Source organism: Mauremys reevesii, linkage group 6, assembly GCF_016161935.1.
Source record: "Mauremys reevesii isolate NIE-2019 linkage group 6, ASM1616193v1, whole genome shotgun sequence".
Taxonomy (NCBI): Eukaryota; Metazoa; Chordata; order Testudines; family Geoemydidae; genus Mauremys; species Mauremys reevesii.
The window spans coordinates 39,623,412-39,649,327 of record NC_052628.1 but is presented as its reverse complement, the minus strand read 5'-3'; the positions used below and the strand labels follow the sequence as shown (position 1 = coordinate 39,649,327).

Sequence of the window (25,916 nt, the reverse complement as noted above, 5' to 3'; positions counted from 1 at the left end):
ACTCCTCAGTCCTCCAGCAATATGCCTTCTCACTCTCAGCTCCTCGTGTCTCTTGCTCCCAGCTCCTCGCATGGACCATGGGTGTTTCCTGAGCACTCTGCGAGTGTTTGGCTTCGGACCCCAGTTTGTGGGTTTTCTCCAGGTGCTGTACGCCTCCGCAGAGTTTCTGATCAGGCTCAACTGGACCCTGACCGAACCGGTCAGCTTTGGGCAAGGAGTACAGCAGAGGTGCTCCCTCTTGAGCCAGCTGTACGCTCTGGCAATCGAGCCCTTCCTCTGCCTCCTCCGCAGGAGGTTGACAGGGTTGGTGCTGCAAGAGCTGGAGCTGCGGCTGGTCCTGTTGGCGTACGCCGACGACGTGCTCTTCATGGTCCAGGACCTGGGTGACTTGGCGCGGGTGGAGGCTTGCCAGGCCATCTACTCGGCAGCCTCCTCCACCCAGGTCAACTGGGTCAAGAGCTCTGGCCTGGTGATCGGGGATGGGTGGCAGGCGAGCTCCCTCCCACCTGTGCTTCAGGCCATCCGGTGGAGTGCGGGTCCACTGCTCTATCTCGGCATTTACCTTTCTGCCACGCATCCATCTCCACCAGAGAACTGGTCCGGTTTAGCAGGCAGGGTGACGGAGCGGCTGCAGAAATGGACAGGACTACTCCGGTCCCTCTCCCTCTGAGGGAGGGCGCTGGTGCTTAATCCACTAGTCCTGTCCATGCTCTGGTGCCGACTCAACACCCTGGTCCCAGCTCCAGGCTTCCTGGCCTACCTCCAGATGGTGATTCTGGAGTTCTTTTGGCCAAGACTGCACTGGGTCTCTTCAGGGGTCCTCTACCTGCCCCTGGAGGAGGGAGGGCAGGGCCTGAAGTGCCTACACACTCAGGTCCATGTCTTCCGCCTCCAGGCCCTACAGAGGCTCCTTTATGGTGCAGGTAGTCCGGCGTGGAGAGTACCGGCATACGCCTTCCTGCGCTGCTTCCGAGGGCTCCGATATGACTGGCAGCTCCTTTATCTCCATCCAAGGGGTCTTCCACGAGACCTCTCCGGGCTGCCGGTCTTCTACCAGGACCTCCTCTGGACCTGAAAGCTGTTCTCAGCGACCAGGTCCGTGGCGGCCACCGAGGGGGCAGATCTCATGGAGCCCCTGCTACACAACCCCCAGCTCCTTGTGCGGGTAGCGGAGTCCCCCGCGGTGCGCCAGAGGTTGGTTCTGGAAGAAGTCACCAGAGTCGGAGGCCTCCTGGACTACGACCGGGGAGACTGGCTGGATCCCCTGATGCTCACTCAGCACATGGGGCTCTCCAGGCCTCGTACTCCTCAGCGCGTACTTCAGGAGGTGAGGGCTGCTTTGGCGCCCGCTGCTCGGGCCTACCTTGACCGGGTCCTGTGAGAGGGCATGCCCCGCCCACCCTCCAGCCCAGGCCCTCCGGACCTTTTCATCAGCCCCTGCCCCGTGGACCCAACCAGCCCCCCTGCCCCTTCACTGTGAGCCGGCTGCACGACTTGCAGCCAGTTCATTTCCAGACCGCACCAAGGAAACATCTATACATGCTCGTGCTCTACACCCTCTTCGTCACCCTCGTGTCCCGCCCCAACACAAAGTGGCAGGTTCTCCCGCCACCTCTAGAGGGTGAGGAGCCCCGGTGGGCCAGCCTATACTCTGCCCTGGTCCCAAGGTCTGCTGGGGATATCAGTTGGCAGCTCCTTCATGGGGCCGTGAGCACGGGCATGTACTTGGCGCGATTTACCCCTGTCCCAGACACCTGCCCCTTCTGCAGCATGAGGGAGACCCTAGCGCACGTTTACTTGGAGTGCGCCAGGTTGCAGCCCCTAGTCTGGCTCCTCACAAATATTTTGTTACGCTTCTGGCTGCACTTTTCTCCTCACCTCCTTATTTATGCACTCCCCATCCGTGGCCCCACAAAGCCACGGGACCTCCTGGTCAGCCTCCTCCTGGCCCTGGCTAAAACGGCCATCTATAAAACCAGGGAGAGGAGGCTGGCTGATGGGGTCTCCTGTGACTGTGGGGCTTGTTTCCGATCCTTCTTCCACTCACGCATCCGGGCAGAGTTCCTCTGGGCGGCATCTGCTGGCTCCCTTGACCCCTTCGAGGAGCAGTGGGTGCTGTCCGGGGTTCTCTGCTCAGTGTCCTCATCAGGTTCCCTTTGTTTGACCCTTTGACCTCACTCCCGTCCCTGTTATCTCATTAATTGTCCCCCAGAATTATTTGGTGCCTAGGCCCTGTGGATCCTCCCCTTAGGCTGGGGGGAAGGAGGGGAGGGTTCCTTTAACAGTGGGCGGGCTCTACCCGCCCACTTCCTGGTTCCCAATAGGAACACTCTCCTGTAGCCATCTGGCCTGACCCTGTCACACTACGTTACTAGACTCTACTCCGTTACACTTTCCTGGCTCTGTGAAGATTATGCATTCCTTCCAAATGGAAGTGACTTTGCTAATATGTGAAATATTTATGATTCAATTTCTCATACTCTATTGCCATGAATAACCTCATTGTGTATCAGTTATAACAGAGTTGAAAAATCTGTATGGTTCTGTTAATTTGGAATGAGACTGAAGGATCTCTTCCTCATTCAGCCATGTGCCCTGCATGGAGAGCACTCAGTGCCTTCTGGAGCATGTTAGCTCCCTGTACTCTCTCTACACTTTGTAGGATACTCTTCTTCCTTCATACTTTCTTTGTTGTGTTCCTTCTCTTACCTTGGCCCATTTGCCAGGACTTAAAGTTTTGTTAGTCTCTTCCTGTTAAATCTGAGCTTTTTCCCTGCCTGAGTGGGATTATGGCCTGTGCCTGTACTGCTGCCAGACATGGTACAAGGGATGGGGAGAAAAGTAAAGTAAAGTAGGGTCCTTTTATTGTACTAGTGCTGCTTGGTGTTTTTCCTTTCCTGGCTGCATAACGTTTTGAGTCTCCTAAGAGTTGACTAGTGATGCATTTGCTGAGGTGTTGGTGTGTACTTCTGCATCTGAGTCATCTTATGGCACCTGTGGTATATATGTCCTCAGTGTCTTCATGAAAGAGCTATTGGTAGCTGTATGGGACTGTTCATTTACCTGCCTATCTTTTTTTTTTTTAAATAGATTATTAGAGCAGGGACGGCTCTAGGATTTGTGCCACCCCAAGCAGGGCGGCATGCCGGGGGAGGGCGCTCTGGCCGTCGCCAGTCCCACAGCTCCGGTGGACCTCCCACAGACGTGCCTGCGGAGGGTCCGCTGGTCCCGCGGTGGGTCCGCTGGTCCCGGTGGACCTCCTGCAGGAACGTCTGCGGGAGATCCACCGGAGCCATGGGACCAGCGGACCCTCCGCAGGCACGTCTGCGGGAGATCCACCGGAGCCGCGGGACCAGCGGACCCTCCGCAGGCACGTCTGCGGGAGGTCCACCAGAGCCGCCTGCCGCCGCCCCAAGCGCGCGCTTGGGTCTAGAGCCGGCCCTGCTCAAGAGATCATCTAATCCACCCCCCTGCTCAAAGCAGGGCCAATCCCCAAATGGCCCCCTCAAGGATTGAACTCACAACCCTGGGTTTAGCAGGCCAGTGCTCAAACCACTGAGCTATCCCTCGGAGTCCTCATGTTATGGTTGTAGTTACAGGCAAGTTTTGGGTGAATTAGATCAAAGAGGGTCTCCACCTCTAGTTCATTAAGTTGTGAGACCTGCTAGGATATCCATCCTGACCAATCCAAACTGCAGCTAAGTTGTTGTGGTTGACCAGCCCATTGAGCCAGTTCCCAACAAACTGGTTCCTTGCTCAACAGCAGGGAACTGCCTGGTAAGTATGTAAACATTAAGTGTTGTGCTGCTTTGTAGGTAACAAGTCTACATGAAAAAAGTGTACTGTATATTCAGCAGACTAATACAAAATCTTTTTTTCTGAAAAGTAAATCACAAAAGGCAGGCACCACAGACCCAACTGTTTTGTGAGGTACTATAGTGTAGTGATTCTGCTCTGTGTTTATTGTTCAGATATAGAATTGCACCTTTAATTATCTTAAAACATCATTTTTACAATTTATTTCAGGTAATAATCACATGAAGGAAGAAAATTATGTTGCTGCAGTGGATTGTTATACTCATGCTATAGAGCTGGATCCAAATAATGCAGTATATTATTGTAACAGGTAAAAAATAACAAACAATCCCTTAAACTTCATAGAGATAATTTTAAAAAGAAAAACCGAACTAGATCAAAACAAGGTGAAGTGAAAAGCCCTCCTTTTCAGCGAGTAACAACATCTGATTTATAGCAGTTTGGTTATGCACATTTTAAAATGTATCATTTCAACTATACTCAAATGTTTGTCTTCATTATATTTGTCATGTGGATTTTAACTTTGTTTCAAGACTTTATTTGGTGATTGATGTTGGCAACTTAAAGCAACTTCTACACAAGAAATTAGTAAAGGACTCTTTCAAAGCCCATTTGAGCTAGTGGGAACCACTCTATGGAATTCTAATGGATCAGGCCTAATGTGCATTAATTTTCCAGAGCAAAAATATTTGTAAAGTGCTTTGAAGACGTAAAACATTATATAGGAGCTAAATATCTTTATGCCAGGATTATTGCAAAAGTAACAGTTCTAATACAGATTTTATTTTTAGTTACTAAACAAGTGATTTATATAGTAGATAGAGACAAGCACAAGGATACAGAAGAACCACAAATATTTACTAAGATGGCATTACATATTTAAGGCAGTAGTTCAGAGTTTAAACCATATTTGTTCTCTGATAAGACAGCAGTGCCCTACATTCTCTCTAGATATAAACTGGTCATGTAGGACCTGATCCAAAGCCCATTGAAGCCAATTGAAAGACTCCCATTAACTCCAGTAGGCTTTGAATGATTCCAAAATGTGTGTAACTACTACTACTTTGATAGTCAGTGAGTATGGAAAATATGTGCAACTTGCAATGAGTTGTTACTGTAAGGCATAAGTGGGTACATTGCCAATGGAAGTCATTTAAAACTAGGATTGACTTTTGCTCCAGGAGTTTTGAGGATGGTGCAAACATAAGTTGAAGCAGAGGAGGGAGGGTTGTTTTATCTTAGGAAAAAGGGAGAGCCGAATCAGGCTGATTCCTTATTTGGTCCATTGAGTCTCTCTCTAAACATGGGGGAAAAAAAATTGAAGTGCATGCAGTGCTAAATACTGCCTTTGATTGGACTCATGCAACTGTATTGACCTCAGTGGGGTTGAACAGGTGTAAAGCTGTCCATATAATTAAAGACAATGAACACAACCCAGTAGGAAGGGAAGTAATTTATTCCATCAAACCTAGAAAAATTCAGAGGGCATAGTAGGAAAAAGGTTTAAATAAAAAAAATCATTTTACACAGAATTTTTCATGGAAAACTAGCACAAAATGCTTTGCAGAATTAAATATTCCTCTTTCTGTAAACTAGCATATTTGTCTATGGAAAGACAAGCTGGAATGTTTTTTTCTGAATACTCTCAAACCATGGGAAAGATTGAATTTGAATACTGATCTGAACTCTTTGGCTTGGCCACTCTATTGTCTTAACTCAAATAATGTGTAAAAATAATTGGTGTTTCCCTGGTAAAGATACAGTAATAATTCAGTGATTCAGAAATCATTAGGTCTCTTTATCCAGACTTACCTATTAGCATGAGTGGCATTACACACACACACAACTGTATTTCTGTAGAGACTTTGAAAAAAATCAGTATAGATCAAATACATGGTCAGTCAGTGTAGAGCTTCTAGCTCCTCTAGCAATTCTCCTGGAGCCAGGCACCTGAGGGAAAAATGACCTAACAGAAGGATTGTCATATGAGACTGATAGGTAGAGGCGTAAAAAGGGAGGGAGAGAGAGAGAGAGGATTGATCGATGAGATCCTTTGAACAGTGAGGAGTAAAAACAAAAAGTATTATTGCTGCAAAAGGATGACTGTACATAATGCTTGTTTTCCTAGACAGTCATCATATATTACCAAATCTACCATTTGACAGTTTGGCTTGTTATATTCTGGTTCTCATACGCTTTTCCACACTATTATGTTTTTTGTAAGATATGACTATATAATTGAAGGCTCTAAGTCAGTAAGGCACTTACACATGTTTAACTTTAAGCACTTGAACAGTTCCACTGAAGTCAAGCTAGGTGAGCAAATTTTCCATAATGTAACTGAGTAGTCAGTAGGATTAAACATGTTCTTAATGTTAAGTGTGGCCTTTGGGGCCTAAATCTATGCTCAGACTTTTCTTAAATGTGTTATTTTCCCCTACTTTAGGGCTGCTGCTCAAAGCAAGCTCAACAACTACAATGAAGCAATAAAAGACTGTGAGAGAGCAATAGCAATAGATCCAAAATACAGCAAAGCATATGGGAGAATGGGGTAAGATCATCCAGATGTATGTAAGCATTAAGGGCCAGATCTTTGGAAGGTGTAAATCAGTGTAGCTCTATTTAAATCAATGGCATAATTCCAGTTTGTGTTGACTGAAGATCTGGTGCTAAAAGTGCAGTTGTTTTCTAGGACTAAAGCTGGCATGAGGGTTCCATGTACATGTTCTCTCCTACTGACTTCCTGTCAGGTTTGCTCTGTTTACACTACAGATTTTTATCAGCACTGCAAATTCAATCGAGGGAGTCAAGCTGTGTTCTTTCTCGCTTCTACATAATCACCAGTAATTATTCTGTAACTGGAACAACAACTGTTCTGTTAACGATAATGAATAGAGAATAGAATCCAGGTCCCGCTCTCAAAAGTGTTGGGTTTGCAGCGCTATCAGGAGTACAAACTTATTTTTCTCACTTAAATACACCTAGGAAGTGGATCTGTTGAGGTGGAAAGTGCTGACCCTAACATCGCACTCTTAAGTACATTCTATAACGAATTCACATCTGCACACTTAGGGAAATTCATCTTTATGACTTTTTTTCAATAGTCCCCATGCAGAGGGGCTTTTGTGCTGGGGATATTTCCCAGGGTGCCCATGCAGTTGCTTTGTGACTTTTGTCTTGTCATAACTGGGCAGGGCAATCAATCATTGCACGCTTAGAGTGTGGGAGTTAGAAACTAGGACCCTTGACACCAGAAATACAGGCCTTTACCACTTGAGTTACAAGCCTCTCTGGCTGATGTTGTAATAATAACTTGTAGGCAAGACACTGTGATTACATTGACCCATAAATGCCAAAAGCAGGTCAGACATTCCATGCTTCTATATGTATATAAAGAATCAGACCCCCTAACCAATAAGAGTGAAGTTCACCTGGTAAACCTCTTTAAAGAAATTTTAATAATAAAACAAATATCTAGTGCCAAATTCTTCCCTCAGAGGCACATACATGGCTCTCATTGAAGTCAGTGAGCTCTGTGTATGTAAGGACTGACTTTGGTCCTTAGCTTTTTAAATTTCAAAACATGAATTTTAATTCTGAATATTAAATGAATACTAATGTTGCTTCTGTGAATACTAATTGTCGAATCTAGTGAAAAATGTGAATATAGCACAGTGAGAGCTGTCTGGAAGGATCAAATGGGATTATGCATCTTTACTACCTGAAGTTTTATGAATGTCTCCATATTTGAAAGGGCTCTTGGCCCTAATCTGAAGGGAGAACAATGGCCAGCATATTACTGGCTTCTGTAAATGTGTCTGTGCCAAAGTCTGTGGTCTGAAGTGCAGTGGACAATGACTTGTTCAACTTTGGTGGTAATGAGGATCCCCTATAATTTAAATTAACATAATTTAACAGTTTGGCATAGCTAGCATGATATTTAGGGAATCTAAAAATAATATGATCAATAAATTACTTAAGAGATTCCTTTTGACACTCTGGAGAATGGTCTCTCTAATGACCATCAGATGTAGCCTACCGGGGTTTTCCATCATCATGACTAAGCAGGTAGAAAAATTAGATGATTTCAGTTTCTTATCCTGATAAGATTATAATATTAACAGAACACTGAGAAAAATATTGATATCAGAATAACCACTGAATATTTTTCTCTGTAGCTACATATTCAGATGTAGGTCTGATTGAGTATTCAGTATCTTAGATACAATGGAGCTGTCATAAGTAGCATATATGAACAAAGTGGAAAATCCTTATATATTAGTGTCATAGTACATAACCATGAAACCTAACTAGAGGAGGGACAAATTGTATTTAAACCAGGGGTGGGCAGATTACGTCCCGCAGGCCACATCAGGCCCACGGGACCGTCCTGCCTGGCCCCCGAGCTCCTGGCCTGGGAGGCTCGCTCCCCGGCCCCTCCCCTGCTGTCCCGCTTCCCCCGCAGTCTCAGCTCATCCCGCTGCTGGCGCAGTGCTCTGGGCGGCAGGGCTGTGAGCTCCTGGGGCAGCGCAGCTGCAGAGCCTAGCCTGACCCAGTGCTCTGATCTGCATGGTAGCGGCAGCGGCGTGGCCCAGCTCCAGCCGGGCGGCGCGGCTGTAGCGCCACCAGTGCTCCAGGCAGCGTGGTAAGGGGGTATGGAGTGCGGGGGGTTGGATAGAGGGCAGGGGAGTTTGGGGTGGTGGTCAGAGGGCGGGGGTGTGGATAGGGGTCGGGGTGGTCGGGGGAATAGGGAGTTGAATGGGGGTAGGAGTCTTGGGGGCAGTCAGGAAGGAGGGGGGTTGGATGGGGTGGCCGGGTGCAGTCAGTGGACAGGGAGAAGGGGGGGGCGGTTGGATGGGGCAGTGGTCCCGGGGGGGGCCTGTCAGGAATGAGACGAAGGCTTGGATGGGGTGGCAGAGGTCCGGAGGGGGTCAGGGGACAGGGAGCCGGGGAGTGTGGATGGGGCTGGGGTCCTGGGGAGGGAGGGGGCGTATCAGGGAACAGGGTAGGTTGGATTGGTCAGGAGATTGTGGGGGGCAGATAGGAGGTGGGGGCTGGGCCACGACCCCCTCCCCAACCAGCCCCCCATGCAATTTCCAAAACCCAATATGGCCCTCAGGCCAAAAAGTTTGCCCACCCCTGTATTAAACCACATAAGTGACCATATAGGACAACAAATATAAAACAGTTACTTGTAGTAATTGTGCTTTGTCAAGATGATTGTCTATGTGGATAATGCTCTAGCATGCCACTAGTGCATGAGCTTAAAAGATTTGCCTAAGAAGTGTACATTGGGGCAGCTTGCTGCTCCTCTTCTTCCCATTCTGGGTTCCAAAGAGAATGCATTGCCCCAAACGTGTGTTAGTTCATATCACTAATTTAGGAATCCCTCTACAAGAGACTGCAGAGAAGTGGAGAAAATGAACAGGGAGCTTAGATCCATATGGGTAGTCATCTCAGGGAGCTGTAATTACTATGGTAAGTAAATGGGTTTTTTTTTCTTGGAGAATTTCCTATATGAGTTCCAACTTCCCACTCTTGGGAGATTAACAGGTGGGCCTGAGGACTGTTCATTTAAAAATGATTGCAGGACTGTTATCCTGAATTGGGTATCAGATTAGAGCCCTACTTGAGAGAGCAACTCTGTGTAGAGGTAGTTGCAGAGCTCTAAGAAGCACCCTTGTGTATTTCACTAAGTGATAACTTGTGAAGGGATGGCCTAGAATAGAGCCAGAAGCATTTGGCATTTTTATTGGTGGCAAAAAGTGTTCATAAGGCTTGTCTGTATGTGGAACTGTCATAGGTCTTCTCCCCCACTTGGAGCTGTTGGGTTCCAAGATGGGGACCTGCATGGACTCCTCTAAACTAAAATCCTAGTTTAGATCTGGTTTTCGCTGCCACCAGTTACGTTTAAAGTGGATAACACACTGCCTGTCCCCCAAGCTTCCCCTGGGGAACCCAGATTCAAACCCCTTGAATCTCACCAGAGAGAGAGAAACAGCCAGTTCTCCTCCCCCCTTCCCTCTCTCCAGCCTGCTCCGGAGAGATTACACACCGAGTCAAATCCTTGACTCAACACAAAGAGGGACTCACCTCCCCCTCCCCTTCCCTACTCCTGGAGAGAGATACCTTGATTCAAACTCCTTGAATCAAACAAAGAGGGATTCACTTTTTCCCCTTCCCCTGAAAATCCAAACAAGGGAAGAAATTAATCAAGTTTTAAAAAGAAAAGATTTTATTAAAGAAAGAAAAAAAAGTACACTCTCTCTGTATTACCAGGATGCAAAAATACAGGGTCTAACTTATAAAAACTGGAGAGACTTCCCTCTCCCTCCTCCTCAGAATAATCAGTAACAGCAACAGAAATAAAGAATTTCCTTCAGCAAACACACAATTGCAAATGTAGAAATCAAATTATAAGACTAATTCGCCTTTCTAATACTCACTATACTGGATAGTAGGAAATACTCCAGGAGAACTTGGAGACATGTCTGGCCTCTCTTAGATCCAAAGAGAGCACACAGAGCAAACAAGGAACACAGACAAAGCCTTCCCTCCACAGAGATTTGAAATTATCTTGTCCCTGATTGGTCCTCTGGTCAGGTGTTCCTCAGGTACTGCCTGTTAACCCTTTACAGGTAAAAGAGACCTTAACCCTTAACTATCTGTTTATGACAGGAACATATGCAAGACTGAGTTCTTGGAGGGAATCACCTGTGCTGCAGAAAGTAGTATGACAAAAGTAAATGCCAGCACCGGTCAATATGCATCAATACTTACATTCTGGTAGTAAACCTACATGTATTTTGGAATGATCAGGATCTAAGTTAGTTGTGAGATTCTCTCACTTACTCCTGTGCTAATTAGATCCATAACTGTTAGTATCATTACTACTTTGATGCGCTCATACTGGCTTTCTTTATTTCACACTAGGTTGGCCCTGACCTCTATGAACAAATACCAAGAAGCAATTACCAGTTACCAAAAAGCACTGGTTCTTGATCCAGAAAATGACTCTTACAAGTCAAATATGAAAATAGCTGAACAGAAACTAAGAGACCTCTCCAGTCCTGTAAGTTACCTTATTTATTTTTCTTTTCAGTGAGGTTTTTTAATAACTCAAATGGAATTTCCTAGACATAGTACTCTTCAGATATTATTTGTTTACAGACTGGAACAGGACTGAGTTTTGACATGGCAAGCTTGATAAACAACCCAGCGTTCATTAGTATGGTGAGTATATTAAGTATATCTTGTTGCTTTTAATTAAGAAACAGAATGTAAAATGTTTTAAACATTACTCCTGCTTCAACAAAGGAAGATGGTTTTAATGCTTATCATAACTAGTGTATACATCTAAAGCACAGGACTTGGTGGTGATGGGGGACTTCAACTACCCAGACATCTGTTGGGAAAGTAACACAGCAGTGCACAGATTATTCAACAAGTTCTTGGAATGTATTTGAGACAATTTTTCATTTCAGAAGGTGAAGAAAGCCACTGGGGAGAGGCTGTTCTGGGTTTGATTTTGACAGATAGGGAGGAACTGAGGGAGAACTTGAAAGTGGAAGGCAGCTTGGGTGAAAGCGATCATGAAATGCAAGAGTTCATGAGTCTAAGGACTGGTAGGAGGGAAAACAGTACAAGAAGATAATAGATTTCAAGAGGGCATGCTTTAGCAAACTCAGGGAGTTGGTATGTCAGATCCCATGGGAAACAAGTCAAAAGGGAAAAACAGTTCAAGAGAGTTGGCAGTTTTTCAGAGACACTATTAAGGGCATAAGAGCAAACTATCCCACAGCATAGGAGAGATAGGAAGTATAGCAAGAGACCACCTTGGCCCAACCAGGAGACTTTCAATAACCTGATACTCAAGAGAGAGTCTTACAAAAAGTGGGGAAAAAAGGAGGAATATAAACAAATACAAGTATGTAGGGAAAACATTGGAAAGGCCAAGGCATAAAACAAGATTAAACTAGCTAGAGAAATAAAGGGTAACAAGAAAACAGTCTACAAATACATTGGAAGCAAGAGGAAGACCAAGGACAGGGGAGGCCCATTACTCAATGGAGTAGGGGGAAACAACAACAGAAAATGTGAGAGGTGCCAAATAACTTTTTTGTTTCAGTTTTCACTAAAGTTGAGTAGCACTTGGACAACTAACTGAATGAATGCCAGTGAAAATGAGGTAGGATCAGAGGCTAAAATAGGGAATGAACAAGTTAAAAATTACTTAAACAAGTTAGATGTCTTCAAGTCACCAGGGCCTGATGAAATACATCCTAGAATACTTAAGGAGCTGACTGAGGGGATATCTGAGCCATTAGTGATTATCTTTCAAAAGTCATGGAAGACAGGTGAGATTCCAGAGGACTGGAAAAGGGCAGATACGGTGCCAGTCTATAAAAAGGGGAATAAGGACAACCTGTGGAATTAGTCCAATCAGGTTAACTTCAGTACCCAGAAAGATAATGGAGCAAATAATTAAGCAGTTAATTTGCAAAAACCTAGAAGATAATAAGGTGAAAAGTAACAGTCAGCATGGATTTATCAAGAACAATTGTGTCAAACCAACCTAATAGCTTTCTTTGACAGGGTCACAAGCCTTGTGGATGGGGGGAAGTGGTAGATGTGATATATCTTGACTTTAGTAAGGCTTTTGATACTGTCCTAGATGGAGCTACTATAAGGTGGGTGCATAAGTGGTTGGAAAACCATTCCCAGAGAGTAGTTATCGGTGGTTCACAGTCAAGCTGGAAGGGCATATCAAGTGGGGTCCCGAAGGGATCAGTTCTGGGTCCGGTTCTGTTCAGTATCCTCATCAATGATTTAGATAATGTCATAGAGAATAAACATATAATGTTTGTGGACGAGACCAAGCTGGGAGGAGTTGCAAGTGCTTTGGAAGATCAGATAATTTTGAATTTTAATCCTGAGAAATGGTCTGAAGTAAATAGGATGAAATTCAATACAGACAAATACAAAGTAGTCCACTGAGGAAGGAACAATCTGTTGCACAAAATAGGAAATGCCTATCTAGGAAGGAGTACTGTAGAAAGAGATCTGGAGGTCATAGTGGATCACAAGCTAATTATGAGTCAACAGTTTAACACTTGCAAAAAATAAAAAAGCAAACATTATGCTGGGATGTATTAGCAGGAGTGTTGTAAGCAAGACATGAGAAGTAATTCTTTCACTCTACTCTGTAGTGATTAGGCCTCAACTGGAGCATTATGTCCCATTCTGAGCGCCAGATTTCAGGGAAGATGTGGACAAATTGGAGACAGTCCAGAGAAGAGCAACAAAAATTATTCAAGGTCTACAAAACATGACCTATGATGGAAGATTGCAAAAATTGGGTTTGTTTAGTCTGGAGAAGAGAGGACTGAGGGGGGACATAAGTTTTCAAGTACATAAAAAGTTGTTACAAGGAGGAGGGAGAAAAATTGTTCTTTTTAACCTCTGAGGATAGGACAAGAAGCAATGGGCTTAAATTGCAGCAAGGGCGATTTAGGTTGGACATTAGGAAAAACCTTCTGGGTCCAGCAATCACTCACACCCCCTGCTGTCACTGTCATTTGTTCCAGTTTCTTTCAGGTATCTTTGGGGGTGGAGAGGCTCTCTCTTTAGCCAGCTGAAGACAAAATGGAGGGGTCTCCCCTGGGCTTAAATATACTTTCTCTTGTGGGTGGAGACCCCTTCCTCTCTCCTATGCAAAGTTCAGCTACAAAATGGAGTTTTGGAGTCACCTGTGCAAGTCATATGTCCATGCATGACTGAGTTCCTTACCAGCCAAGCCACATTCCTGGAAAAGCCCAGATGTGGATTGTGTCTCCAAGTTCATTGTTGGCTTAAGTGTTTCTTGATTACTGAGAATAGTCTTTTCTCAGGAAGCTGACCAACTGCTTCACTACAGTCTACTTAGAATCAAACAAGCATGCAGCCAATGTTCATAACTTCAAATACAAAAATGATACATGCATACAGACAGGATTAATAGATTCAGTAGATCATGACCTTTACAGAGATATCTTACCTGGTATATGTGGCATAAAACACATTCTAGTTATGTTTTTATATTTTATATATACACACACACAAAATACACACATTCATAAACATATTTCCATAAAGCCTTATGGGTGGCACTGTCACACCTACCATTACGAGATTGCTCCCTACATTACCTTTTAAATGCTTTGTCCAGTCTTATGTCAAGCAATGGGGTTTTCTCAGTTTCCAGGGTGAGACTATTCCAAAACATAACAGATTTTGCCATCAGTAGTGGCGGATTAGCCACTGGGCCCCGGCCAATCGGGGAGCCCCAAAAAAATGGGCACGCTGACCTGCTCTGCCCCCCCGCCCAGCACTCTTGCTGAGGAGCGGGGCAAGCCCCTGCACCCCAACCCTGCTCCCCGATAGGAGCACTGGGCAGACTGGCGCAAGCCCCCACGCTCCAACCCCACTCCCCAGCAGGTTTGGTGGGAGAGTATATTTTTATGTAGTAAATATTTTTAATCTCCTTTTTGTGTTTTTTAATCACTACTTATGAGCCTTCATCATAATATCTAATACAGTAGTATCTAATATCCAGTACTAAATACTTTAGTCAGCTAAACAAATTATTAATTATATAAATTATATTACATTATATTTATTTAACTAAACACTGGAGTTTTCCAGAAAGATAAATCCCAAAACTGCAGGATATTCCACATTTCCCCCATGCAATTTAGGAAAAATTACATGAGTCTATTCACTCATGAGAGGTGAAGGGAAAACCTCGTTCTCAGTCCTTCCTAAAATTCTCCTTCCATGCTAACATTCACCCAGGCACTGAAGCTGGCTGCTGGGTGTAGTTCACTTCTGAGGTGCAAGAACAAAAAGCAAAGCCAATCACCCATTAATGCCATTTTAGGGCTTGCTTGTATGGGGATGGACCAGAAGCAGAGAATTATATCAGAATGGAGTGCGCACATGGGAAGTTTTACAGGCTTAGCTATAGTTCTCCCTGTCAGTTTCCCCGCATAGACAAGCACTCTGAGTCAACCTTAACCAGGGGCGGCTCTAGGCACCAGCGGGCCAAGCGCCCGCTTGGGGCGGCATCCTGGGGAGGGCGGCATTTGGCTCCGGTGGAGCTCCCGCCGGCATGCCTGCGGCAGGTCCACCGCAGCCCGGGACGAGCGGACCTGCCGCAGGCATGACTGCGGCGGGTCCCGTCTTCCCGCGGCTCCGGTTGAGCTCCCGCAGGCATGACTGCGGCAGGTCCGCTCGTCCGGGCTCCGGTGGACCTGCCGCAGGCATGCGGTGGAGCTCCACGAGCAAATGCCGCCCTCCCCAGGATGCCGGAGCCGCGGGTAGAGGGGACCCGCCGCGGGACTGGGGAAGGGCGGCGCAGCGCTCCGCGCTGCTTGGGGCAGCCTACTTTGTAGAGCCGCCCCTGACCTTAACCCAAGGAAAATCATGACCGAGTGCGTGATACACTGAGGGATAAACCACTGAGCTTTAATTGCCTTGGGAGTGCTCTTCACACTGGAAGTTTTCCAAAATACCCTGGTGAAAGTTTGCTCTGTTTTGACCAGTGATAAAGTGAGAGGAGTTGGGTTCCTAGAAGCTTCTTGGATTTGTTTGAAAATACAGAGTGCAAGTCAGCTGTAATGAAACAACTGCATGAGTGCAAGAAGCTGCTTGTGTGGAACTAGAGACTGGTGAATCCCTGTGGAAAGGACGTCTCCAAGGCCTTGCAATGTGCAAATTCCAGTCCCAGTGGGAGTGTGCCTCTGCTGATTGGGAGTTTTCATTTGCATTGGGCCTTTAGATCATCCCTGGAGAAAACAACTCTTCTAGAAGAGATGCCTGAGGTGTTTCACCAGCCACTGACTACTACACACCCTCACACCTGCCTTCCTGGTGAATGGAGGGATTGTGTGTGCGTGCACATGCTCATACACGTTCCTGCTCCCCAGCAGGAGCACTGGAGGGAGCAGGAGAGGCGGGGAGGGCCTCCCACTTGCTCTCGCCTAGGGCCACACAAAACTGTAATCTGCCTCTGGCTGTCAGGAAGTTTTCCTATTATTTGGTCTAAATTTTCTCTTTCATTCCATTAGTACTATTTATACTCCCTTTTAGTAAAAAAATATTTTCCCGCCTTGGTGTTTATATTTGCATACTTGTGGTTTAGTCATTGCTCAGCTATACCAGTCACATTTAGCACTTTTTTTAACCTTTCCCTTCAGATTAATAATTTGTTGCTTTTCTCTAAACTGTCCACTTTGTCTTTTTTTCTACTCATGTCCAGAATTGAACGTAGTATTCCAGATGCAGTTGCAGAGTGCTACAGAGAGACTGTTACTCATGACATATCTGTGTGGGTGGGGCAGGGCAGTACTCAAAATTACATTTGTTGTATTTTGCTACCATATCACATTACTAACTTGTATCTAATTTTCTAATCTCTTTCTATTACTGCGTTTCAGGTTCCTTATTTGTTTTGAGTATCTGTGTTTCCAATTAGTACTGTCCATCAGGCGAAAAACAGTTTGCATTTTCCCCATCTCATTTGGTTATTTCCTACCCATACTTCTAAACACTAGGGCCCAGATCCACAAAAGGATTTAGGTATTGCAATCCCTAACTCTTAAGTGCCTAGAAAAATCAGCGGAACAATAATGGGGTCCATAAAGCCCTATACAAAGAATGGGGAGAGACTGCCTTAAAATGCCGCCCACAAAAGCCAGCAAGCTAGGTGGAGAGCCACCTAAGCTAGCTAATAACAGATGCTGATGAGAGGGGTATGTTCTAAGCCGTCCCATGGAGTCTAGATTGCAAAGAGGTGCCTAACTTCACTTGCAATCAACTGCAGAGAACCCCTCTCCTGGAATTAGGCAACTTAGGGATTTCATGGGGAGCCCTCACCATGGCACACTCCCGGGCAGCCTAGCGCAGCAGTGCAATTACATCTGTCTGAGTTTTCCCCCCATTGAGAGTCTCAATAAGTCCAACAAAGCTTATGTATATTGAACAGTGCCCCTTCAAGGCTGTAGTTTATTTAACCCAAAGGCGGAATGATATGCAGGCCTCCCCCCCAAAGTGTGCAGCTAGAGGGGAGGGGGCTGAATTAACCTTAGTCCATCAACCCCATTTATGTTCATGTTCCTTACCAGTGAGACCTCTGGAGCCAGGGACTCTTGTCATCTCCAGAGGAAGGATCTCTTCTCTTGGGTCAAGATCCCCAAATATGAGACCCTTACTCAGAATGACATACAATTCTTCTAATCTGGGCTTTTGCTACTTGATTAAATCTTTCCATGAGGACCAGGTTCTGCTGAGACTTGGCATTCCTTCCTTTCAGAGCACCTCCCACCTAGGAGCATTCTTACACGTACTTGGTTTTCTTTCCTAGTAAGCTCCCTTAATGGCTACCTCATGAAAAACATCTCACATTGGAAGCTTCTTTGTTCTGGGTTCTGCTTTTCTCCCCAAGAGCCTCTGTTCTTTAGGGGGTATCTATTGGAAGTAGCTTCCTTTTATCATGCCTGGTGCTTCCCTTCCTAATTAACTGCCTACCAATTACTCAGTGAGTTAATTAGCCCCAGGTTCACCTAAGTTACCTCATTTCCCCTTGTGAAGCTTGTCAGAGAGAGGGTCAGCTCCTGAATCCTATTCAGGACCAGCTACCCTCTGACAGTGCCTGAGCTATTTCTTGTGAGAGTGAATTAGGTGTATGCCTCTTTCCACACAAAATGGGGATGATCATAGTACCCAACTTACAACTTTTAGCTCAGTGGTTAAAGCACTCACGGGGGATGTTGGAGATCTAGGTTAAATTCCTCCTTCTGCCTGATGGGGAAAAAGGATTTGAATCGTGGTCCTCCACCTCTCTGGAAAGTGCTTTAACCACTGGGTTATGGGATATTTTGATGTGGGTTGTTCTCAATCTGGATAAATAAATAGTCAGAGGGACACAGAGAGACATAGGTGCTGGAACTAGGGGTGCTGTGGGTGTGACAGCACCCACTGGTTTAAAGTGGTTTCCATCATATACTGGGTTTACAGTTTTGTTTAATGGCTTTCAGCACCCCCATTATAAAAATTGTTCCAGCACCTATGCAGAGAAAGTGTGAGAATGAGACTATAGCTTGGTGGCAAGGATACCTGTCCACAAGGTGGGAGACCTAGGAGTCAGTCCCCCTGCTCCAGTGACTCTAGTTATTTATCCAAAGTTGGAAAACTTCAACAAGAGAGATTGAGAGAGATCCACACCAGAATATCCCATAGCCCACTGTTTAAGGCACCATCTCCTCCTCCTCCATTTTGAATGAGGCCTGTTCCAGTGGGCATGCTTTAAGGACACTTACCTGATTGGGCCAGGCAGGGAAGATCGGTGAGCAAACACCTCTGTTTTGTAGATCCTGCTGGGGTTTAGGCGTGGGACAGTCCTGCACATGCCCAAACATAGAAACTTAGGTGCCTAGGGAATTTTCACAGTGGAAACATAGGCACTGAGTGACTGTAGCTACCTATAGCATTAGGCAACAACCAAGTGGACGTTTTGTGAACTGCAGTGTTGCCTAAAACTGGGACTTATGCACTTAAGTCCATTTGTGTATCTGGGCATAGATTCTTTTATATTTTTTTCTGTATACTCACTTTTGTTCAGGACACCTCCCTCTCAACATATTATCAATTGGTAATTTAATTAATCTGCTGTTAAGCCCTTCTTTCATTGAAGACCAGACCTGAGAGAACACTGAAAAGTGACATCTTGCTGTTAAGCCCTTCTTTCATTGAAGACCAGACCAGAGAGAACACTGAAAAGTGACATCTTGACACAACGCTGTACTTTGTTGTTTGTCATTACCTTTTGTTTATGTTCCTTCAATAAACCTTCACTCCACACAGTGCTGTTATCTAAACTGATTTTAATTAATTTGGGAGACTAAATTTCATATATTCATCTCTGAGTCGTGCAAGAATCCTGTTGTACAGGTTTCTCGCAACTTACGTGAATTTAACATGCGCGATTTCAACTTTACGCATATGGCCGGAGTGGGGGGCGTGGCCTCAAGTGGGGTGTGTGTAGAACATTCACTCTACTCCTTCCTCACAGACCCTACAATTTCAATAGGTGACCAGATCTATTGGCCTCTCTTTTAGGTTAGGAGCTATTGCATGTGGTGGGGCTACATACTCCGAAGTTTACTGTGTACCCTTTAGCACACAGATGTTAAGTTTGATGTGTTGTGGTCTGCTTTGGACAAGAAAGGCTCCCAGGACCTTTAAATATTGAGGCCACCCCCGCCTAAGATAAGACTTGCCTGTATTCCTCCGAGTTCTTAAAGAATTTCACTGGTGGATTGCAGCATTACTGGGAGCCTTTCTTGTCCAAAGCAGACCACAACACATCAAACTTAACATCTGTGTGCTAAAGGGTACACAGTAAACTTCGGAGTATGTAGCCCCACCGCATGCAATAGCTCCTAACCTAAAAGAGAGGCCAATAGATCTGGTCACCTATTGAAATTGTAGGGTCTGTGAGGAAGGAGTAGAGTGAATGTTCTACACAGCTTAGTTTATTAAGTTGCACAGAAACTCCATGTGTAACTTAATTGGGCAAATGCATCTGTTTTGAGTTGAAAATCTTCTCTTCCATCTGTAGCTAACTACATTAAATGGATTTTTTGTATTGTTTCCAGAGGTTGCCTGATCAGTCAAGTAGATTGAACCCAGAGCTGAGAGCCAAGAATTCCTGAGTTCTCTTTCTGATTTTTACCACTGTCTAGCCTTGAACAAGTTACTTGTGGTTCAAGTTTCAGGCCTTTAATCTCCTGGACCAAATTCACTGCTGATATAAGCGAATGTGACTTCATTGACATCAAGGATTTGCAATGAATTTGGTTTTCTGTCATTTCCCAACTGTAAAATGGAGAAGATATGACTAGTTTATGTTGGAGAGGTGTTGTGAGGATAAATTAGTTAATAAACCTGTTTTAAGAAGAAAAATGTAAAGTATTTTTATTTAGTTGAACAGATAAGATCCATGAGTAAGTGAAGGTTCTGAACATTTTATATGCAGCAAATGTGCTTATTGGGTCTTTTTATGTATTTATTTCAGATTTCAGTTGCTTTGGGAACTTCTACAGAAATACAATACAAACATTTAAACAATTCCATACACAGAAGACTACCCCAGTGACTGCTTAGATAGTTTTACCCAATATTACAACCACCACCCCGGCAGCCCCAAGACTAACTGTTCCCTCCTCGCAACCTAGAATCCATAAGCCTTCTCAGATTCCCGAGGGTAGGCTTTATCACGTAGAAAGCTTTTAATTTGTTATCCTTGCATATATCATTATCTAGAGGAAAACATTAGATAAGACTCCAGTTGGAATGATGGAAGCTTAATATTAAGCAATATATAATTCAAAGCTGTTTTTTTAACCATTAAGATGATTGCCCAAATATCTGACACATTTTAATGTCTAATTCCCAGGGGATTGGGCCAGGGTAGCTCTAGAGATACACGGACTTCTTTTTGATGGTTGATTACCCTGAACAGCAATAGTACATTGTAACTGATATTCATGGTGTAGAGTATAATGAATTATATTATCTTCATGTCCTTGAAATACATTACTTTAATGAGTGATTTTGTTGAGGATCATATGTCTCTAGAGTCATTAACTTAGCTTCTGTATTGTAATACAACAAGATATATATTGTGCTTCTCATGTCAACTACAATGATAACTAAATATATGACTGCATTCTGACTTGCAATACATCTTACCTATTGTAGGCAGCAAATTTAATGCAGAATCCTCAAGTTCAACAACTGTAAGTATTAACATGGAGTATCAGTGAAAAGAGATGCCAGTGGTGTCTGTGTGGGCTAGCAAATCAAAAGCAAATGGCAATGGATTACTAACATTTGTATTATGTTCTTCCTATTATTGACTTTACAGCTGTACTCTTTGTAACTAGATCTAGTTTCCCCTACAGCTCACTTAATAACTGGTACTCTTTCTAGTAAGCCAGCAAACAACTGCAGTTTGTCACTTAAGATGGGGTTCTCAAACTGGGGTCACGAGGTTATTACTTGGGGGGGGGTCGTGAGCTGTCAATCTCCACCTCAAACCCTGCTTTGCCTCAAGCACTTATAATGGTGTTAAATATATAAAAAAGTATTCTTAATTTATAAGGGGGGTTGCACTCAGAGGCTTGCTGTATGAAAGGGGTCACCAGTACAAAAGTTTGAAAGCCACTGACTTAAGATAACACCAATGTGTGTTAACTGTTCTAGAATGTCGGGGATGATGTCCAATGCCATTGGTGGCCCTGCTGCAGGTGTTGGTGGCCTAACTGATCTGTCAAGCCTCATTCATGCGTAAGTGTTGTGAAGATTTAAATATTATTTTAATTACCTAACATTTGTAGAAGCCGCACTCAGCTGCTGTTTAAAAGAGACAGTGTCAGGCTGATTTTTAGCCTTTGTGTTCCTGATAACCTTAGATGATTAAACTTTACATCTTACTCTTCATTATTTCATATTTACTTACTTTGTACACTTCATTCATTCAGTTTGAACATGCAAACTGACAGCTCAATTTCACTTTCTGGTGCTCATGCATTATTTGCTTTTTAGACTCGGCTCATTAAAAGTGCCTGTTTAAATTTTTAGTTGCTTGTACATTTTTCTTCCAAATTGCATTGGACCAGCCTCCTCCAAAAACTTCTCAGTTCCCTGCAGCTAAAGTCCTGTTCCCTCAAGCCATATTCAGCCTACCCACTTGAGGAAAGGCTGTGAGAATAAATAGGTCTTGTGCAGTGATCTGAAATTCAGCACACTCTGTCTCTGTCAGACCTAGGGCTGCAGTGAGGATGAAAGGCTGAAAATATCCTGCCACACCAGCTTCCTCCCATTTAAACTCAGAGGGTCTGCTGCTTCAAGCAACATCACATGAGGAGAGAGGTGGTTTCTACAGTAGCCAGGACCATTTTAATAGTTCACATTATTGGCAACAAAAGTGCAGATCACTCTGTCAAGGACTCATTCCCTCCCCACCCCCAAAATGGCAGACTTCCTGCCCAGTGCACATCAAATTAAAGCAGTATTGGTAGCTACTGCTACCTGGACAAAATTCTCGCAAGAGCTTATTTCTGGAGTGACAGAGTTTTTTCAGGTTTCAGTTGTTTTTCCTCATGATCAAGTATTTCAGCTGTCTCATCTGAGGTTAATTTCAGCCAGCTAGCTCAATACAAGCCACAATCCTGGCTAGTCACCACATAAATGCAGATCAGAGACTTTTTGGGTGAAGTGAAGTCCACTTGTAGAGCTGGGTGTTATCAGCATAATGGAGCCTGTTACCTCACATTCTCCCAATGGCCTCAGCTACACATGCACAAAATGGGTAGCAGAATACATCTGATGTGGGGTTTCAGAGATTGTCTTTAGGCTAGAAGAGCAATTGACCCAAATTGCCTGCTGGCATCTTTTGGAAGGAAAGGAGCAAAGTCACTCAAGAGCAGCTTTGTTTACCAATGTTAGTGTCTGCAGGTGAGTTAACAATAGTTCTCATCAAAGGCAGCTGATGGGTCTAAAGATTCAACATGGACACATGTCCATCTGTCATCAGAACAGAATTCAACTATTAAAAGCTATAACACCATGATTATTTTAATACATATCATCCCAGTCATGCTTGCTTTTGCTTTTATTTACATAACATAGCTTCAGCTATCATAAAACTTGCTGTTTTCTTGCTGCATGACAGTTATTTTTCACTTACTGATTTACAAAAAACTGTTCAACACAGGGGACAGCAGTTTGCACAACAGATACAGCAGCAGAATCCAGAGCTCATAGAACAACTGAGAAATCATGTCCGGAGCAGATCTTTCAGTGGCAGCACTGAAGAGCATTCCTGATTAAGGAGGCATGTGGCTGTAGAACTAGAAATGTGAATGGTATATAATCCCAAAACGCACACAGTAGCTAGTAGCAAATGCATCATTGTAACTACTCTGCTTGGACATGAGACAGAAAATCCTTTGTGTCTGTTCGTTAAACAAGAATAAATCTGTTAAACAGATCTGTTGCACACAAGTTTGAACATATCATGTGTATATATAGTGAATTCTTTATAAATTAATATATATATTAAATACATTGACTTATTAAACTTCCAGTATATAAAAATGATCATATTTAGGCTTTTCAAATTAATGAACACTATCTATTAATGGATGTTAAAACTTGTCATCTCTTTTAAAGAGACTACTTACTATGCACCAAGGCTGTGCATTGGAGTGATCTACAGGGCTGCTGTGGGGGGAAGTGAGTCTAATGCTTTAATGGGTGCTGGTATGCCTGCGTAGAAATTTAGTTTTAAAAATTACATTGTAAAAGGCCTATTGTTCAGTAGTGAAGGTTTGCATGGCTCTGCTTCTTACCAGATCTGCTATGAAACAATAGATCTGACCAACACTCTGCTTCTTGTGATGAGCCTATGGGGGTGATGGAGTGCAATGTGGATTTAAAACATGTGCCAGAGGGTCAGTCCTGTGACTCTGTAGCACTGAGAGTCCCTAGGGTTTGTTGAGAGGTTTTTGCTATCAGCATCACATGCCTTTCAACTTTACCTGGTGGGAAGACAGTGGGTGGTAGCGCCTAGGGATGATTAAGAGTTGTGCATACAGAGAGAATGATAAAACTGTGGTAGGAGGAAGATGTGTAGCAATCAGAGGAAGAGACCAGGCCAAGGGAGAAGGAAAGAGGAATTTCTACTGCTATATATGTCCCAAAATCATCTTAGTAGCCCTGGAGGTCTCCATTATGGCACTAAAAGCATAGGCATGGAAAGTTGTACTTCATTCTTGTGTGTATACAACATGAGTTTAAGAATCCTTAACTGTGATTAGTTAAACTGGTCACACACCTGCACAAGTCATTAGCACTGAAAACTTAGGTAATTAAAACAAATCACTCTGTATCACAGTGTGGTAAATCACTGGCTTAGGAAAAAAACAGTTAAGGATTTTTGAAGATTAATTATATAACTTGTATATTTTAAATAAGTGATTAATGGTGAAAGGGCCATGAAATAGTTCTTCCAGTCTGTGTTCCTCTTCCCATCTCTCCTAACCTGACACTTTCAGACCTCCTTGCTTTTCTGTATTTTTTCCTTTTTTAATATTTTGTAACCTGTTTCCTTTCAGTTTGCTGTTTATGCCATCTACTGCTGCTGGATACACTTAGGCTTGGTCTATTCCAGTGTTTCTCAATGACTGGTCCATGAACCTGCGCCGGTCCCTGAGATCTCCCTGCCACAGTTTAGGAAGGCAGCAAGCTGGTCCCTAGTATCAAAAAGAGGTTGTGAAACACTGGTCTATACTACTACCTTTTGTCAGTATAACTACTATGTCACTCAGGGCTGTGGAAGATCCATACTCCTGAGCAATGCACTTATACTGACCTAACCTCTGGGGTAGACAGCACTAGATTGACATAGCTACTGCTTCTCAGGAAGGTGGAGTGCCTGTGCTGACCACAGAAGCTCTCTTGCATATGTAATTTCTTCGCTAAGCACTAGTGGGAAGACATTGCGCGGAATGTAAGCGAGAGCAGAATTTAGAACTAAGGCAGAAGCTCCTTTCTGAGTTTGTTGATGGGAGGGTAAAAATTCCCAATTTTGTCAGGGTGTATATATTGCACAGGGGGAAATTTGCAGACATGAAAAATCAGACTAACATCCATTGCATAAGACACTTTATATTTTATTCATTAAATAACTCTTACATGGCATTAGATTATTAACTTTATTTTTTCTAAAAAGAATGCTATTTATAATTGCACTGCGTGCTCATTAATGTACTCTGGGGTGCATTGGAGACATTAGGCAAACAACCCTAAACTCTAAATTGAATCAGTGCTATTCTGATGTATTGGCTGACCACATGGAAAGAAGTGTTTACACTGGCTATGTGTCTGCCTTGGGGGGGGGGGAGGGGGACACTAACTTATGTATGTACTTTAGATTTTTTCAGTTGTAGTTCAGGTAACTAATATCTGCCTTTAGGCAGATTATTGTTTTTACTAAAAAAAGAAATTATTGCTTTTTATAAAAAAACTGAGAATTGAGTAAGCCCCAAACAATATAGTTACATTAGGAATCTACAGATGCAGAAATCATTTGGCAGATTTTTTCCATAATGCACTCTTTGAACAGATCATTTACACAGTGTATTCTCCACTATACTTCACCCTTCCAGATTTTCAGCAACTCTAAGGTCAATTCCATTTTTTTTGCACTAAATTTAATAAAGGAAACAAAACAAAAATGGGGCTTTACAGAAGGTAAGGATGTGACCCAGTATATTTACCCTTGTGTTCTGACAATCTTCATTTAATATTTTAGTTTTCTTACGCTCTCCTACTAAAAAGTCTTTTGTAGTAGAGTGTCTTTAATGATGGTTAAGCATAATAATCCTAAACTATACTCTTCTGTATAACAATGATATAAACAAAGGTTGGCTGTAGGGGTTCCAAACAGCCACTCTTTCTGCTTGTAGTTATATGTACATGCAGCTATTGAGTATTCTGCAGATGTCTGTGTTCTGGTAGAGCCAGCCCTGTCAAACTGCTCTGGAGTAGTTATCACTAGTGCTATGAACTGTACTCTTGGAACCATGCTTATTAGAAGTCGTAACTTCCATTTCACATACCACACTGTTAAGAATGTGAGTCTTATTCCAGCATCTGTAACAAGAATGCTTGTTTTTAGATTTGATAGCATTACCTAATGCAGGAAGATGCCACAATTGACACAATAGAAAACTTGCAACCGTCTATTATATTTTGCATATGAGCAGATGGGACTTCATAGCTTAATAAAAAATAGAAATTCCCTAATGGACAGTAGCTGTCATTAACTACTCTTTCCATTTAAGTCCAGGAAGAGTTTTCATTCATGCTAAAAATGTATTTTGCCACTCTGCAGGCTACATGTTCACAATGTCATGACTTGTTTTAAGCGGTGGTTGAAGAGAGAGCTTGGGTACTTTGAATGTTGAAAAAAATTCATACTGATAAGTGGTAAA

General features: G+C 43.7%; 1 protein-coding gene across 5 annotated transcripts in view; it reads left to right on the top strand.

The window, feature by feature from the left end:
* The window catches only part of SGTB (small glutamine rich tetratricopeptide repeat co-chaperone beta), a 41,128-nt gene extending 15,212 nt beyond the window's left edge, over nucleotides 1-25,916 (top strand). Inside the window, exons 5-11 of one of the 5 annotated variants that reach the window (XM_039544915.1) lie at nucleotides 4,027-4,126; nucleotides 6,263-6,367; nucleotides 10,750-10,888; nucleotides 10,987-11,049; nucleotides 20,617-20,654; nucleotides 21,121-21,204; nucleotides 22,634-25,916. In XM_039544915.1, the coding sequence (XP_039400849.1) occupies nucleotides 4,027-4,126; nucleotides 6,263-6,367; nucleotides 10,750-10,888; nucleotides 10,987-11,049; nucleotides 20,617-20,654; nucleotides 21,121-21,204; nucleotides 22,634-22,745 (641 nt within the window). In that variant the 3' untranslated portion in view covers nucleotides 22,746-25,916. Of the gene's footprint in view, nucleotides 1-4,026; nucleotides 4,127-6,262; nucleotides 6,368-10,749; nucleotides 10,889-10,986; nucleotides 11,050-19,511; nucleotides 19,776-19,930; nucleotides 20,119-20,616; nucleotides 20,655-21,120; nucleotides 21,205-21,679; nucleotides 21,944-22,633 lie in introns of those variants that run through there. The other 4 variants (XM_039544917.1, XM_039544916.1, XM_039544918.1 and 1 more) reach the window with 4 other exon arrangements.